This window comes from Anomalospiza imberbis, chromosome 2 (genome assembly GCF_031753505.1).
Source record: "Anomalospiza imberbis isolate Cuckoo-Finch-1a 21T00152 chromosome 2, ASM3175350v1, whole genome shotgun sequence".
Lineage (NCBI taxonomy): Eukaryota > Metazoa > Chordata > Aves > Passeriformes > Viduidae > Anomalospiza > Anomalospiza imberbis.
In genome coordinates this window covers 69988936-70004376 of record NC_089682.1, presented here as the reverse complement: position 1 = coordinate 70004376, position 15441 = coordinate 69988936, and the positions used below count along the sequence as shown (strand labels likewise).

The window sequence follows — 15441 nt, the reverse complement described above, 5'->3', positions numbered from 1 at the left end:
GTTAATTACACCAGGCCGGTTATTATTCTGGGTCCTATGAAAGATCGGATCAATGATGATTTGATATCTGAGTTCCCTGATAAGTTTGGGTCATGTGTACCACGTAAGTATGATTCTACTCCTAGTTCTGCAACTGAGTGAATGGCACCCTTGGTGCCACACATTAAATAAATTTCTACAAAAGCAGCATCTGTTAATTATGCACAGTTGTGTTTCTCAAAAGTCATTTTTTTCATCAGACAGAAAAGGTGAAAAGAACAAATAAATTTTAAAAAATTTAAAAGTTGTGAACATCTGGGAAAAAATTCTGAAAAGTTTAAAATTCTAGTAAAATGTAAAATTTCAATTCAATTGCACAGCATCCACCAATAAATATACAGAATAATCTGTGATTTGTGTGAGATATAGACTGTTGAATCAGAAAGCGATGTTAGACCCTGAATTAAACAGAACATTTATATCTTGGACAATTAGAGCTTGCTGTTTATTTGATGGCTTAATTGCAGTCATACTTCATTGTAAATGGTTGTCTCTGGCAATACAGTAACTTAAAACTACTAGAGATGACAACAGAATCAGGCTTATAAATAAGGCTAAATTGAGTTCATGAGATCACAATTAATTTTGTCACTGTAATAACATTAAATTTAAAATATGAAATGCATTTTATATTTGAGGTTTGTGTGTGATTCTGCTGAAAAAAGTGGAATTCTGGTAAACCGTAATTTTATTTTAGCCTGTATTGATTGGAGGTAAACATCAGAAGGTATTACTACAAAAAGACAGCTTTATTGGCTTAGCTCCATTAAAAACAAAATATGGTATGGAGTATTAAAAACAATATGTTGTAGCCAGACATCTGCTCTCAGATGTGAAGTGCCCTCACTTAGAGCAGACCCAGCATTGCCCACTGAGCAAACCATGGCTGCATTTTTCATGCTAAATGTTTTTGCAGACTTGTACATCTTCTGTCTTTTGTTTCATGCAGATACCACACGGCCAAAGCGTGACTATGAAGTGGATGGGAGAGATTATCATTTTGTCATTTCAAGAGATCAAATGGAAAAAGATATCCAAGAGCACAAATTTATAGAAGCTGGGCAGTACAATGATAATTTGTATGGAACCAGTGTCCAGTCTGTGAGATTTGTGGCAGAAAGGGTAGGTTGCCAGTAGTTTTATTGCTGGTGCAACATGATCTGCTTTGTTTTGACATTGCATCTCAGACATGACTCTCTGTCAAAAATATAAAATAGCTGCAAAACACCATCCTAATATTTATAGGCTTTATAATGTCTCCACAAGTGGAGTCTGTGACTTTGAATGACATCATCCTTGGCACTGCCTGTAGTTGGATGTAGTGCCATGGATTCTAACACAGTGCCTCAACTACTTCTCAAAACAGCCTCTACTCTTCCCTCTCTAAGACAGGTAGATAAACTAAATGACTTTCACAGAGGCAAAAGAACCACAGACAGATTAAATTATTTGCCTCAGGTGACACAGGGTGTCTTTGACGTATACAAGAACTGAATTAATCACTTAGAATGTGGGCATCCTATTGCTTTTATGAACTGTTTTTCCTCATCTCAAGAAAATCCTCCTGCCCCTGCAAATTTCATCCCATAAATCCTAAGTTTGTTCCTGTATCGCCAGTGTATATTTATTATGGCACCAAAGCAAAGGAAAGAATGCAGCATAATGGAGCACATACCCTGGGCACCCTTCCCTGGTGTGCCAGAAATGACCCTGTTCCAGGGCACTGTGTCACAGATTTGCTTCCTATCTTTTGGCTGACCTGCAGCAAAGTCTGCAAAAATAAACACATGCTCATCTGTTTCCAACAGGGCAAGCACTGTATACTTGATGTGTCAGGAAATGCTATCAAACGACTACAAGTTGCACAACTCTATCCCATTGCTATCTTCATTAAGCCCAAATCATGGGAGCCTCTGATGTGAGTATAAACTTCTTCAAGCATTTTATTATTTTCGGGTACAGCCTCAAGTGGCACCACACAGGTCTTGAGTCTACATTTGGCTTGTTCTTTAAAATTAGTAATAATGAGATGAAGTACGAAGAGTGCCCTCAGAGCCTGTCATCCACTGTATCCAGGTATCTCAAGGAACAAGCCATCGCTTTGAACCTTTCAGACTGGCACACGTGGGATTATGTGCTGTACCACAAAGGACCCCCTACCAGTGGTTGGTGTACTTGCTCCAACCTGTGCAACAAGTTCACAAGGGACTCACTCACACAGCTTGGCTTGCCAAGGGCATGAACCAGGGGCTAAACCTGTGTCGGACTTGAGGTGTGTTCCGCTTCACCAGCCCTTCATTTACCTGCAGGTCTGTAAGAGGATAAGCATGGAGCTATGGGACTGGAGAAGGGCAAACATAACACTTACAAGAATGAAAGAGAAGGCGCCAGGTCCGTGCTGCCAAGGCTGTCTGAGGTGGCACCTACTTTGGGGGATAAGATCAAAACTCAGTATAAGATCAGTAAGATGGAATTCAGCACAGACAAAGGAGAGACAATGAAAGGCACGAGTACAAGCAGGGAATAATTTAGCTATAGCACTGCAGAAAAGCATCTGGCCGTTGGGGTGGATCACACAGGAATATGAATGGATGGGTAATGTGGTTGCAAAAAAAGGAACTTGCCACTGTGGGCTGTATTCATATCAGTGTTGTGTGAGGACACAATAGACTGCTATATTGTTTTACTGGGGCCTCAGCTGAAGTGCTGGCCTGATTCTGGGTTCCACCCTCCCGGTGCAGGAGGAGCAGGAATTATCTGGTGTCACAGAGAGAAGGCTGAGGAGGAAATATGGAATTGATATTCATCCTGAGTTAAAACTCAGGATAAAATACATGGTTATCAAGTTGTTTTCCATGTAGACTTGCAGTTATGCAAGAGCTATCAGCTTAATTTGCTGTGATAGGGGTGAAAATTTGAACTCTGTGCCAGTTCTGTTCAATATTTTTACTGAAGACATGGATGAGGATATTGAGTGTTTCATTAGTCAGTTTGCAGATGACACTAAGCTGGGAGCATGTGTTGATCTGTTGGAAGGTAGGAGGGCTCTGCAGAGAGACCTGGAATGGTTGGATGGATGGGCAGAGTCCAAAAAGATGAAGTTTAATAAATCCAAGTGCCGAGTCCTACATTTTGGCTACAATAACCTCCTGCAATGTTACAGGCTGGGGACCATGTGGCTGGACAGTGCCCAGGCAGAAAGGGACCAGGGGGGCCTGGTTGACAGCCAGCTGAACATGAGCCAGCAATGTGCCCTGGTGGCCAAGAAGGCCAACGGCATCCTGGCCTGTATCAGGAATGGTGTGGCCAGCAGGAGCAGGGAGGTCATTCTCCCCCTGTACTCAGGACTGGTGAGGCCACACCTTGAGTGCTGTGTTCTGTTCTGGGCCCCTCAGTTTGGGAAGGGCGTTGAGATGCTTGAGTGCAACCAGAGGAGGCAACGAGGCTGCAGAGGGGCTTGGAACACAAGCCCTGTGAGGAACGGCTGAGGCGGCTAGGTGTGTTCAGCCTGGAGAAAACGAGACTTGGGGGTGACCTTATCACCCTACAACTTCTTGAAAGGTGGTTGTAGTCAGGTGGAGGTTGGTCTCTTTCTCCAGGCAGCAACTGACAGAACCAGAGGACACAGTCACAAGCTGCACCAAGGGAAATATAGGTTGGATATTAGAAAAACGTTTTTTATGGAAAGAGTGATCAAGTACTGGAACTGTCTGCTGGGGAGGTGGTGGAGTCACCATGCCTGGATGTGTTTAAAAAAGGACTGGATGTGGCACTCGGTGCCATGGTTTAGTTGAGGTGCTAGGGCATTCACTGATCTTGAAGGTCTCTTCCAACCTAGTGATTCCGTGATTCTGTGATTCCCATTCCCCAGGGCTCTGCAAATCCAGGTAGTGCCATAGGTTTGTGTTTGACAGCTAAAACGTTTGCACTCCCCCTCCTGTGACAGATGCGTGTCTGGTGATGGTAATAGTGTGCCTGCAGCCACTGGTCACGGAGACGGAGAATTCCAACATGACCTATCCCCGGAATATGCATTCTTCTTGGCCCTGCCTTTGGCAATGACCTTGTTGTATGTCCAGCCACATTACAAGGAAAGATGCACAATATCTGGTACTTGCACAGCACCATCCTGACTTCCTGATTTTTCTTCCAGCCCTACAATTCAATAATATTCTGATTTTGTTGCTGCATAGAAGGGGAAGGGTAGTCTGATAGCCTGCACTGATTGTTTTAACAGAGATTTAACATACAGTTTTCCCATTCATAAAACATTTCCATTATTTGTTTAATGCTGGCATTGCCTCTGGAGTGGTAAAAAAATCAAAGTAAATAAAAGTGGCCCTTACTCTGAAAAATACATCAGGCAGAACCAGAAATTGGCAATAACATAGAGGCTTTGTTGATTTGATGTTAGAACAACAAATCCTTGAATAGACCGAATGGTGTTATAAAGATGCAAAATATTGTGACAATCATTCTGTTGTTGAACGAAAGCAATGCTAATACTTCACAAGTGAGCTGTTCAAGAAATGCCTGGACTTGGCACTCAGTGCTATGATCTAGTTAACAAGGTGGTGATCAGTCAAAGTTTGGAGTAGATAATCTTGGAGGTCTTTTTCAACTTAATCATTCTGTGTTTCAGTTGTTTTTAGGTATGTGAGTACTGCAACACAAAAAATTATAGGCTTATCTGTCATAACTATTACTTCTGTTCATACAAATGAGTTGAAAGCTACTTCAATGGCAAAGTCAAAACACAAAAGACAAAAAAAAATTTCTAATCACAAGATGCAGAGAAACAAAGAAAAAAGACTTATCTTTCATCAAGATTAGCACATAAAGTTGTAGTGTCTCTTTTATGCATATGCTCATTTGCAGCCATCTGAAGTGGAGGTAAGAAGAGTAAAGGGAGCATAAATCAAATTTGCACCTGCACTTGAAAGAACACATGGCCATTGCTGTAAACAAACTGCTCTATCACCCCTTCCTCCCTGCCTTCCTCCCTCCATCCATTCCTCTCTTCCCATTCCTACACAACTCCACCTGGTTTACTCCCAGAGGCATGGTTGTTCATACCCTTCAATCAGCCTCTCTCTCTCTAGAAGAATGAGGAGAGTGGTGAGATCATGGGGTTGAGAAATGGGAGTAAGAAAGAACCTGCCTGGGTAAGCTCTTCACTGGGAGAGGACGAAGGCCCTGGAAAATATGCTCTATATTTTGAATTCACCAGCTGTGCAGGTCCCCAGCTAAGAAATAAGAAATAGAAGGGACTGCAGTAAGACAGCGTTTTAATTTCATCATGGAAAATGGACATCATGGTCCTCCCCTTCTCCATCCTCTCTTCTAATGGCCCAGAATGGGCAGAGTCAGGAATAAAACTAGCATGGTTTTATACCCCAGGCAAAACTACAACCTGAAAGTGTAATGCAAATTTCTACCTATTTCAAAGTACTTCCTATTTTAAACACTTGATTATATTTGTATTATCTTCTCTGCTGTTCAAAGATCTTGAGAAAGACTTCTCAAAAATTTACCAGAAACAGATCTGAAAAGATGTTGTTAGCATTACAATATTGGTTAAGTGCCCATAAGAAGAAAATGTTAAGTTTGCCTAAGAATTTGCAGTGGCGTGTCCCACTATAATACAGAGTTTTAGTTCAGTCACCTAAAGCAGGAGTAGCTGATGTGAAGTCCACCTGATTAGATAGCAATCTTTCCAATAAATAGAATTAGTATTATTACAAATTTAGCAGAACACAAGGATTATAGTAAACCTTTTTATATAATCTACAGATAACTGACATAAATTTTAAAATAAATCATTCTTATCCTTCATTTTATAAACCTGCTTTCTCCATGGCATTAGTACTTGCAAAGAGGTTTTTCTAAGCATTGTTCCCAGCTATACGGTTACTTATATAGGTAGGCAGCTTTAAGCCATTTCTGGAAACTCCTTTTTGCATCCCGGACATCTTCCAGGATGTTTTTCAGAAGTCAAGTAGGTGTTAGCTGTAGCACATTCATACTGTTGTGCACTTCATAGAGCGTGCTTTTTTACACTATCATGTCCATAATTTCCTACATGCATCACCCATGGCATACTGCATAGAGTCCATTACCACATAATCATATGATTCAGTGCAAGGCATAAAATCAGATTTATGCTCTCCTAGTTGCCTCAGAAAATTTCTATCATGTTTTAAGAAAAAACTGAATCTACACTGGGAAAAAATGTTAGAACAAGCAAACTCTGTTTATTATTGATAATTTGGACATCTATGGGCATATGAGTATAAGGCAGTGAATAAGCATGATCTTGATTCATTGCAAGCATGCAGTGGTATTAATACCTGAGCATGCACAGGCAAGACAACTAATTTCTTAAACTTATTAAATAGTGCTTCTGTTGAAACAGAAATGCTCCATCAAATAACAAAACTCTGAAGAAACCAGAATATTACCTTCTATATTTGATTTTTTTGTTTATTAGCAACCAATAAGCAGTCAATAAGCAGCAACCTTATCCATATGAGACCACCTGCTGAGTCTGGGAGATACAGAGGTTCCTGAAGGCGCTTCAGGCAGGAGTGCTGAGTGCTCAGACTGTGCGACATCCTGGATTCCAGACCTGTTTATGAGCTCCTGATGTCTCAAGTCTATCTCAGTTAGCAGCTGCCAGACTCAGGCCTTGTATTTTTTTTTTTTTTTTGAGAATGTAGAGTAGTGAACCCAAAAAAAAAATTTGGTGGAGAAAAGTGAAATGGGAAATAGTCTGAAGAAGTAGTTTCGTACTACATAAGAATGAAATTAAATTGAAAATATTGAAGCTATCCATGAACTGTTGGAAGAATTTTACCATTTCATTCTTTTACCAATCTCAATCCATCTGTGATTCAGTTGAGCATGCCTTTTGAAAGACATCTTGCAAGAATCTAAACTTTTTGATTACTTCCTCCATCTTTCTAGGGAAATGAATAAACGTCTTACAGAGGAGCAAGCAAAGAAAACCTATGATCGAGCAATTAAATTAGAACAAGAATTTGGAGAATATTTCACAGGTATGTTTTTATTAATACCATTTTTTTTCCAAGATATAGTCTTTTATTGCAAAACTGCTGGATCAACACTGTCTTTGAGCTAGGGTACCTATAAGTATTGTGTGCCCAGAGCAAGGACTTCTGGCTTGAGAGTATTGTTTCCTTGAAATTCAAAAGCAGTTGAGGCACTTGACTCCTCAAAAGTTTGATGTCCTGAAGGAGTATCTATGTGGAGGGAAATTAAGGTACAAACCACTGTGCTTTGTGTTACAGTTATTTTACCTTCTGTCAGCTTGAGCCTGGTCTTGTTAATGTCAGCAGCCAAGAGTGAACTCAATATAACCAGATCAGAAAGGTTGCAAATCTGCTGCTGCCCACTGCTGAAGTAGGTTCTAAATTGAATGAAGTGTAAAGCTTGACCTCCAACAGTATGAGGATCTCTTGTGCTGCCCTCCCCAGGACAGAAGTGCTAGTTCTTTGAACTAACCTGGCTCAGTCTTCTCAGTACGAGCAGTGGGATGGATCTCTGCCATAGGCAGGTGCCACTGATTTGAACTTAATTGTCATCTGCAGGGGTATGACTTTTCCATAAACATCTCAGTATGCCAGTATTCCTTCTCATTTTATGAGTGTGTATGAGTGTGCTGAAGATCTGCTGACACTGGATGCTGTATCTATTAATTAAAAGAAATATTGATATGTTTTCTCTACTGCAGCTATTGTCCAAGGAGATAGCTTAGAAGATATATATAATCAATGCAAACTTGTAATTGAAGAACAATCTGGGCCTTTCATCTGGATTCCTTCAAAGGAAAAATTATAAATTAGCCACTGCACCTCTGATTACAACGGGAGAATATTTAGAAGAAAACTATAATATACTATTTGGAGGCTTTCCTGTTTTTGTTGCATTTATGTTCTTTGCAGTCAATGTGAATTTTGATGAATGTACAACACAAAGTGTTTGAAGCCATGAAGGACACTGATGGGTCAAAGGGTAGGAACAAAAAGACTTCTACCATATAAAGCAAATCTGTTGTGTGCTCAGAGCACGAGTTGTAGGTATAAACTTTTGACGTGGAGACCCTCTGTCAAGGGGAGCTAAGCCACCTCCTGTGCCCACATGGACATTTTGATCAATTTCAATGGCTGAGCTCAGTGTGTTGATTGCTTTAGAGAAGTTCCCAGCTCTTGAATCTCACAGATGGCTTGATCCTGCAAGGCGCTCAGCACTTGACCCCAATTCCTACACATGAGTAGCCTGTTGATTTGGAGTCACTTGTGACCCATCCCGATGCCATTCAGTCCCACCGGTTCCAGTAGGACTATTCACGTGCTCAAAGCTAGGCACAGGCTTAAGCATTTTTGCTAGATCAGGGCCACATGCACCTTGCAAAATCAAGCTCAGAGTATTTGGTCCACTTCCTACTGAGGTCACTGTTGTTCACTGTTGGGACACTCTGTGACCTGACTGGGAGGCGGGTCTTGTTCCAAGCTTGTCATTGCACATTTGTAGTTGGTACACCTCGACTTTGGTAACTATGCACATCTTTTGATTTCTGAAATCAAGTCAAGCTTTCTTTTTTTCCCCTTTGGAAGCACTATTGCATCAGGAACTACCAACAACATGGTTTATTTTGATGGTGTCTAGAGGTGGGAGAGGATGGAAGCATTTCACACCACACACATGTGCACACAAACACATTCCCATGCAGACAGACACATGTACGAGGATTCACAGCACCTATGTTAACAAGGAGGGATACAACTGGGAAAAGCTTTAAAATTTTTGATTGTCTATTTTATCATTTATATTGAAAGAAGGCACTTAAAGATGGAATAATTTATAAAAATAAAAATATATTGATGTATAGAAACTAATTTCTATAGGTAAAATGTTTTTGTGAAGATATTTTGTAAAGATTAATTAATTGAAAGATTAAATATTTACACCCTTGTGTGACTGTCAAATGTAAAGAGGACCATCAAGTTGCATTATACCTCTTCCATAACAGATTCTCTATTATTAATGACAAGCAAGAAAATTCCTTAAATAGTAGTTGTCATCTTTTTTTTCTTTCAATTTAATCCTCTCCCTTGCCTCTGTTTAATCATGATGAACTCCTTTGGAAAGATCTCTTGAACTCACTGCCCTGTAGGAATTTTCTGAACACAAAAGGATAATGCATCTTTGAGAGGGTCAACTATTCAGAAGCAAAATGTCAGTGCTTAAATGCAGATAATAATTTCTCTCTTAGGAAGGAGGCACCCTTAATCCCCAAATGTTTTATGACTCTTCCTGTTTCCCTCAGGGAAATAACAAAAGCATTTGATCTTTCCTCTCTTTGCAGGCAGGTCACCAACTAACTTGTATCTTCATTCATTTCACAGTCAACAAGGGTCTTAAAAGCAAAAACTGAGGCAATAGACATTTGTGAGGGATTTGGGGAAAGTCTGTGGAATTGCAGTCTGGGGTGCATGGAAGGGGAGAAGGAGGTATTTTTTTTCTCATTTCACATTGCCCTTCTTCTGTATAGTGATGCCATTCTTCACTGACTTACAAGGGGACAACTGTAACAGATGCTATGACAGTAAAACTGAATTGCCTTTGCTGCTGCTGGACCATGTTCTCTATAAAACCCAGACTCCTGCCTCTGCTGCACTGCAGGAGTGCAATGCTTATAGCTGGTGGCTACAGCAGCCCTAATGCTTACGGATGTCTTAAGGGCAAATGCTAAATAGACTCCTCTGGCACTTGTCTGTTTGAAGCTTACACTTCTGCACCCTGCCAGCTGACAGGGCTACCCAGCCACCTTCCGCGGACAGCGTGACGAGCTGGATGTTTGCAAAAGCCACCAGCGGTGACAGGGTTAAAAACATGGGCATTTTACTGGCTCTTGAGTGGGCCTCTCATGCTTACTGCCCAACTATGGTAACTGAGAAGTTCACACTTCTTTAACTATTTTTCCTGCCTGGTCAGCGCAGATTTATAAACAAGGGTTTCAGTTAAGTCTCCAGAAGAGCTTTGTAACCAGAAGGGCTATAAACTTTTTTTTTTTTAATATTAATTAATTAATGCTTTGATTTTGGATAATTCTGCAGAAGTCCACAGAGTGACCCCAGATCTTTGGAAGCCATGGATTTTTCCATGCTAGCAAAATACTATTGCCCCAGGTTGGGAAATAGCCCACCAGACCTGAAAAACCAAGTATCCTAAAGCAGGAACTTCATTCTAATATTCAGCTCTGTTTTTAAGCAATCAATCACATCTGCTTCTTTGTTTCTTAGTTCAGCATGCAGCCTTTTATGGTACTATCCTACTAGTAACTGTTTTGCTTTGTCATGTGCTGTGCTTTACAGTGAACAGTAACACTACGGCTGAGTACAATCAATTTTTCCATCAGTCCTTGGTTACTGTAGTAACATTATTTATTTTTCCCTGTCCGTTGTTTGTGCTTCCATTTTAGAGTTGACATTGCACTTCTTTTTTTTTTTTTTTTTTTAAATAAAACCTATATTTAAAAACAAATCGTCAAGAGAATCAGTGAGAGGTCTTATTTCCCTTAGGACTTGTACTCCCATTTGTTTTGTGTGTTGATGTTTTGCATTCCATGTTGCAGCATCCTAAGAGCTGCAGTACATTTTTGCATTGCAGCTGTTCAGATCATACTGGGTGGTAGTGGGAGGAGGAAGAAAAGCATAAGACTCCTGCAAAATTACATCTGGTGAAAAAGAAGAAGTCCAAACTCACAACCCACAGTGATTGGCACCTGACTCCATATTGATGCTAACACAGCTTAGCGTAATCAGATTCCTTTTCTGTCCATGTTAAAGACTTGGGAGCATCTAACCATGAGATCAATGCAAATGCTGGACCCTTTAGGAAAAGTGCCAGATCACACCCCTGGTGCTATATCTCATGTTCTGGCACAGTGTGTAGCACCATAGGGTCTAAGCAGAATCAAAATTATCACAGCTTTTTGTCCACCCATGAATGATCACAATGACATCTTGCTAGATTTGTGCAGATGTGCAATATTACAATTGAATTATTTTTCCTTGCCACAAAAAAAAAAAAAAATCTTCCATGCACTGACTCATTGAGAGTTTGCTAACAGGGCTCAGTGGAATGGCACTTCTTCACTGGTCTTACAGTCTGACCATCAACCAGTGGAAGAGCCTCTTTCTTGCTTAATCCCCCTTCCTACAAAGGTACCCTGTCCATGCTAGCGCTTTGTAATTTCTTTGGTATTAAAGGCTGTTTCTAGCTCAATATTCTGTGATGTACTTGTGTTCGTAGCTAGCATGGTTTGATGCTCCGGTGTGGATAGGGGCCTAAGAACCTCTTGGTGAAAGTCAAGGATAAGAAATCTCTCCATTGCACTGAAATTACAAATCCTCATCCTGGAGAGCAGTGTGGTACCTGAGCTAATAACCACTATGAGCCAGCAACAGTGTCCTAGGTATACAACATCCACCTACCTATTTACATTACTTTCCTATAGAGAAATTGTTGGCATTACACCTTCACTGTTACTCATTCATCAGCACCCAGTCAAATTGTATTTTTGGTTTGGTTTTCTTATATTTGAGTTTTTGTTTTTCAAATTGCGTCCCTGACCAGAGAATTCAGTCAGTGAAAACACATGAGGCTACTAGTAGGAAAAACCGTGCTGAGGAAAAAGTATCAACCTCCTTTTTCAGATGCAGATTTAAAGCCATAATATCTGCTGTGTTCACAGAAAGTGGTCTTTTATCCTTCTCAGCTTTTAATCTCAATATTTTCCCTCTTGAACATTTTGCCTGTCATGCATGTGGTTCACTGTGCAACTGCATTCAAGTGCGCAAGCCCCTTCCTTGGTGGAATAAACATTTTTCTTTCCCATTAAAAATCAGACATTTTGTCAGTTGGTTCAGAAATAAGGATGAGGTTATTACGCTAAAAAAAGGAGGTTTCTATTCTAGGACACAAATCAGCATCAAAGCTAACAGATAACATCTAAAATCTATCCAGCATATAGCTAGCCTAGATCCTCAGCTGGTGGAAATTGCAGTCACTCCTCTGATTTCAATGGAGTCCATCCCATTTATACCACCTGAAGTTAAACATCCATCCTCCTCATCATACTAATTTTTTTGCATCTCTGTAAAATACCAAGGCCACCTGATTAAACAGTGGCTCAGCACTTTCCATCATTATTTACTGCTTATTTTACTGTAACACCCAGAGGGCCAAGTCATGGACCAAGATCCTTTTGAGGCCAGTGCTGTGAAATTGCTAACAAAAATACCCCAAGGGCCCAATGGATTTGCAGAAGGCTTCAGCTGCACTGGCATCGCACCAAAAGCTATAGGAACTACCACTTCATTGGCCCTTTTTGATATTCTGCCTTTAAGGTGAAAAGCACGAGAGGCAATCCATCATCTCTCACACCACATTAGCAGCTTACACCTTCTGGCCCTACAGCACAGGCAACTTGCCCTGATGTAAAACAGCATTTCTGGGCATGGGAGCCAGCATCCCAGGCAAGATCTTTGGTGCAGGGGGAAAAAGCATTAAAAAAAGGAAAAAAAAACATGGCAACACTGTTGGCTCTTAGTGGGATAGCCTTTTAATTTCTGGATTTGTGCTCCTAAATTTGAATTGGCCAGTTTGAATTTCTGAGTGCAGCAGCCTGTCTGCACCAAGCTGCTCCCTCCAGCACAATGTCCGGCATGCGTCTCTTTAGCAGGATGTTTCTCAGTCCAGCTGTAATGTGGGGTACTCAGAATCTGAACTGGAGTTTACAAAACACCCTGTCCAGCTTACACTCCTGTTATGTGTAAATACTCTGCGCATCCATTCCATTTGTGTAAAGAATAAAGCACACACAATTATAAAAATTAAGCTGTATATTTCATACTAGCTGTGTCCTTGCTTATTTATTCCAGTCCAAGCTCTCAGCTGTGGTTCAGTTGTAAATGCTTGATAGAGTGTTTATAAATATGTCATGAATTTTATTATAAAATATTAATATTAAAGCATTTTTACACTTTATAGCAAATTGCTTTTTCACAAGGCATAATTTGTCTTTTTTCCTTGAAGCAGAATAGTAAAAGAAATATGCTTTTATTTTGTCTTGAGATATTATCACATCTAACACACAAGACTGACACATGTGGTATTAGGAGGATGGTTTCAAAAATGACTAAGATACCTTTTTCCTTCTTGCCCTTTTTATTTCTATTTTACTTCATATTGATGTGGAAGTTGCCACCAAGAAGATTCATTCTGGTGAAGTACAGCCACTTTCTCCTTACCACTGTTCTGCTGTTAATTCAGTATCATCAGCATTTTGATGAATAATGACCAGAATATTTTTTATAACTAAATAATCATTCCATGTTTATGACATTGTTGCACAGCCATGGGGAAAAGGACTGTAATAATCACATTATAGCTGCTTCTAAGCAGCTTAGTGGAGCATAAACTCACTTGTGCTATGGGATCCCAATAGCTCAAGAACCTTGGGGTTTGGCCATTCCAGGAATAACTTTGCAGATGGTTTGTGGGCTCCAGGGAGGCCATGTGAGTATTGTCAGTCCCCAGCAGAGGCAGTAACAGTATGGGGACCCTGCTTTTGATACAGACAGTACTATCTGCAGTCTGCAGAGGACCACAGAGCCTCCATATGGCTCTGGGAGCCACAACTGAGACTATAAGGAAAAAACTCTATCCACAGGGTTTTACATGTGCGATCACAAGGATTGTTAATTATCTAAACATTCATTGTGATGCTTTAGATTTCTCCAGTAGATTCAAAAGAAGAAGGGAATCCAAGCAATTGACATTGAGCAGGATCTCTTATTGAAGTACTTTCTTCTTCATCCTCTCTCTAGGATCTCTTATTGAAGTACTTTCTTCTTCATCCTCTCTCTAGGTCAACCTGAGCCAATTCCCCAGACTATATTCCACACAAGCAAGAGAAACTTAGAAAACAATCTTTATAATGTGGATTGGAGACAGAAAGTACTTAAAACTGTAGCAAGCTAGATATGATGTGATGATCAATTCAGGCAGTGGTGACAAACTTTGCCAGCTTTTTTCCTTGGCCAGGATTAGAATATGTCCCTAATGGTCACATTTTCTCATTTGTCCCACTGCCTTTTAATGGCTTCTTCACACATACAGCCAAGTATTTGGACTCAGTTGTCAATTCACAACCTATGATTTGATAGACTCTATCTCCCAGTTTGCAAAATTATTTGGGACCAAAGCTACAAGGTAGGTGAGCTGTACTTCTGCTTTCAGATACCTCCAAGTGCAAAATCCATCTTAAGGAAGTCACTTCACCATGATTTTCAGAAGAATTTAGGTGTCTATGTAGCATAAGTAAGTTTTTCATTTCACTATAATCAGAGCACTTTATAGTTGGCACAATGCAAGGCAATGAAGGCACCTGTGGGAAAGCAGGAAAATGGTGATACAGTTCCTAAATATCTGGGCAGAGAGCAGATGCTCTTCCCCATGAGCAATCCATACCGAAATCTTTATTATCAAAAATTCCATCCCTGAAAGTATTCAAGGCCAGGTTGGATGGGGCTCTGAACAACCTGGTCTAGTGGAAGGTGTCCCTGCCTATGGCAGTGCAATCGGAACTGGATGATCTTAAAGTCCCTTCCATTCCAAACCATTCCATGATTCCCTTGGACAACTGAGGAAGACCCACCATAGTAGCCCTGCCAGAGCAGGACTCACCAAAAGCATCATTACAAAGCCCATCACTGCAAGGAAGGCGATACCACGGCTGCAGAGCATGGACTGCTTGGGTTGGCTGCCTGGGCATGTCACCAGTAAAAGAGCTGAACAGGTCTGCAGGCCAGTGTGGAAAGCTGTGGACAAAAGCACAGCTCCCCTGTTCAATGGAGGAGGGCAGTTCTGGACAGCACCCACTGCTGCAGGCTCTTACTGATGGAGATGGATCCTGCCTGACCCAATGGAGAGCTGATGGTGCCAAATATTCCAGGGAGGGTGAGCATAGTGCCCAGAAGAAATAAGTAATTTTAGTCACTGAAAAAATTGAATTGCTTACTGCAGAAGCTCATTAACCTCTGTCAGCTACTCATTAATGCTCTATCTAAGCAGAACCAGGTGGTGGCAACCAGGGAAAATTAATTAGGTCTAACATATTATAACAGTCATAGGGTTATTACAGCATCAGTAGAAGGCCAATACACAGCTGGCCCCTACACCATAGCAATTGATTAACTAATGTCTCAGAGCAAGCAAATAGCCTGAGGGCTTCCTCTGGAATGTATGGACAAAGAGCTTCCACTGCAGCCTCTTCTGGCTCCCCTCCCAACAGGGACTCACTGACACTGCCAA

The 15441-nt window shown here is 40.8% G+C and overlaps 1 protein-coding gene across 33 annotated transcripts in view; it reads left to right on the top strand.

The window, feature by feature from the left end:
- The window catches only part of DLG2 (discs large MAGUK scaffold protein 2), a 984419-nt gene extending 971443 nt beyond the window's left edge, over nucleotides 1–12976 (top strand). For all 33 annotated transcript variants that reach the window (XM_068181606.1, XM_068181605.1, XM_068181599.1 and 30 more), the window contains 5 exons: nucleotides 2–103; nucleotides 989–1161; nucleotides 1848–1957; nucleotides 7006–7097; nucleotides 7793–12976. In XM_068181606.1, coding sequence (XP_068037707.1) covers nucleotides 2–103; nucleotides 989–1161; nucleotides 1848–1957; nucleotides 7006–7097; nucleotides 7793–7899 — 584 coding nt within the window. In that variant the 3' untranslated portion in view covers nucleotides 7900–12976. The remainder of the gene's footprint in view (nucleotide 1; nucleotides 104–988; nucleotides 1162–1847; nucleotides 1958–7005; nucleotides 7098–7792) is intronic.
- Nucleotides 12977–15441: the final 2465 nt, after the last annotated feature.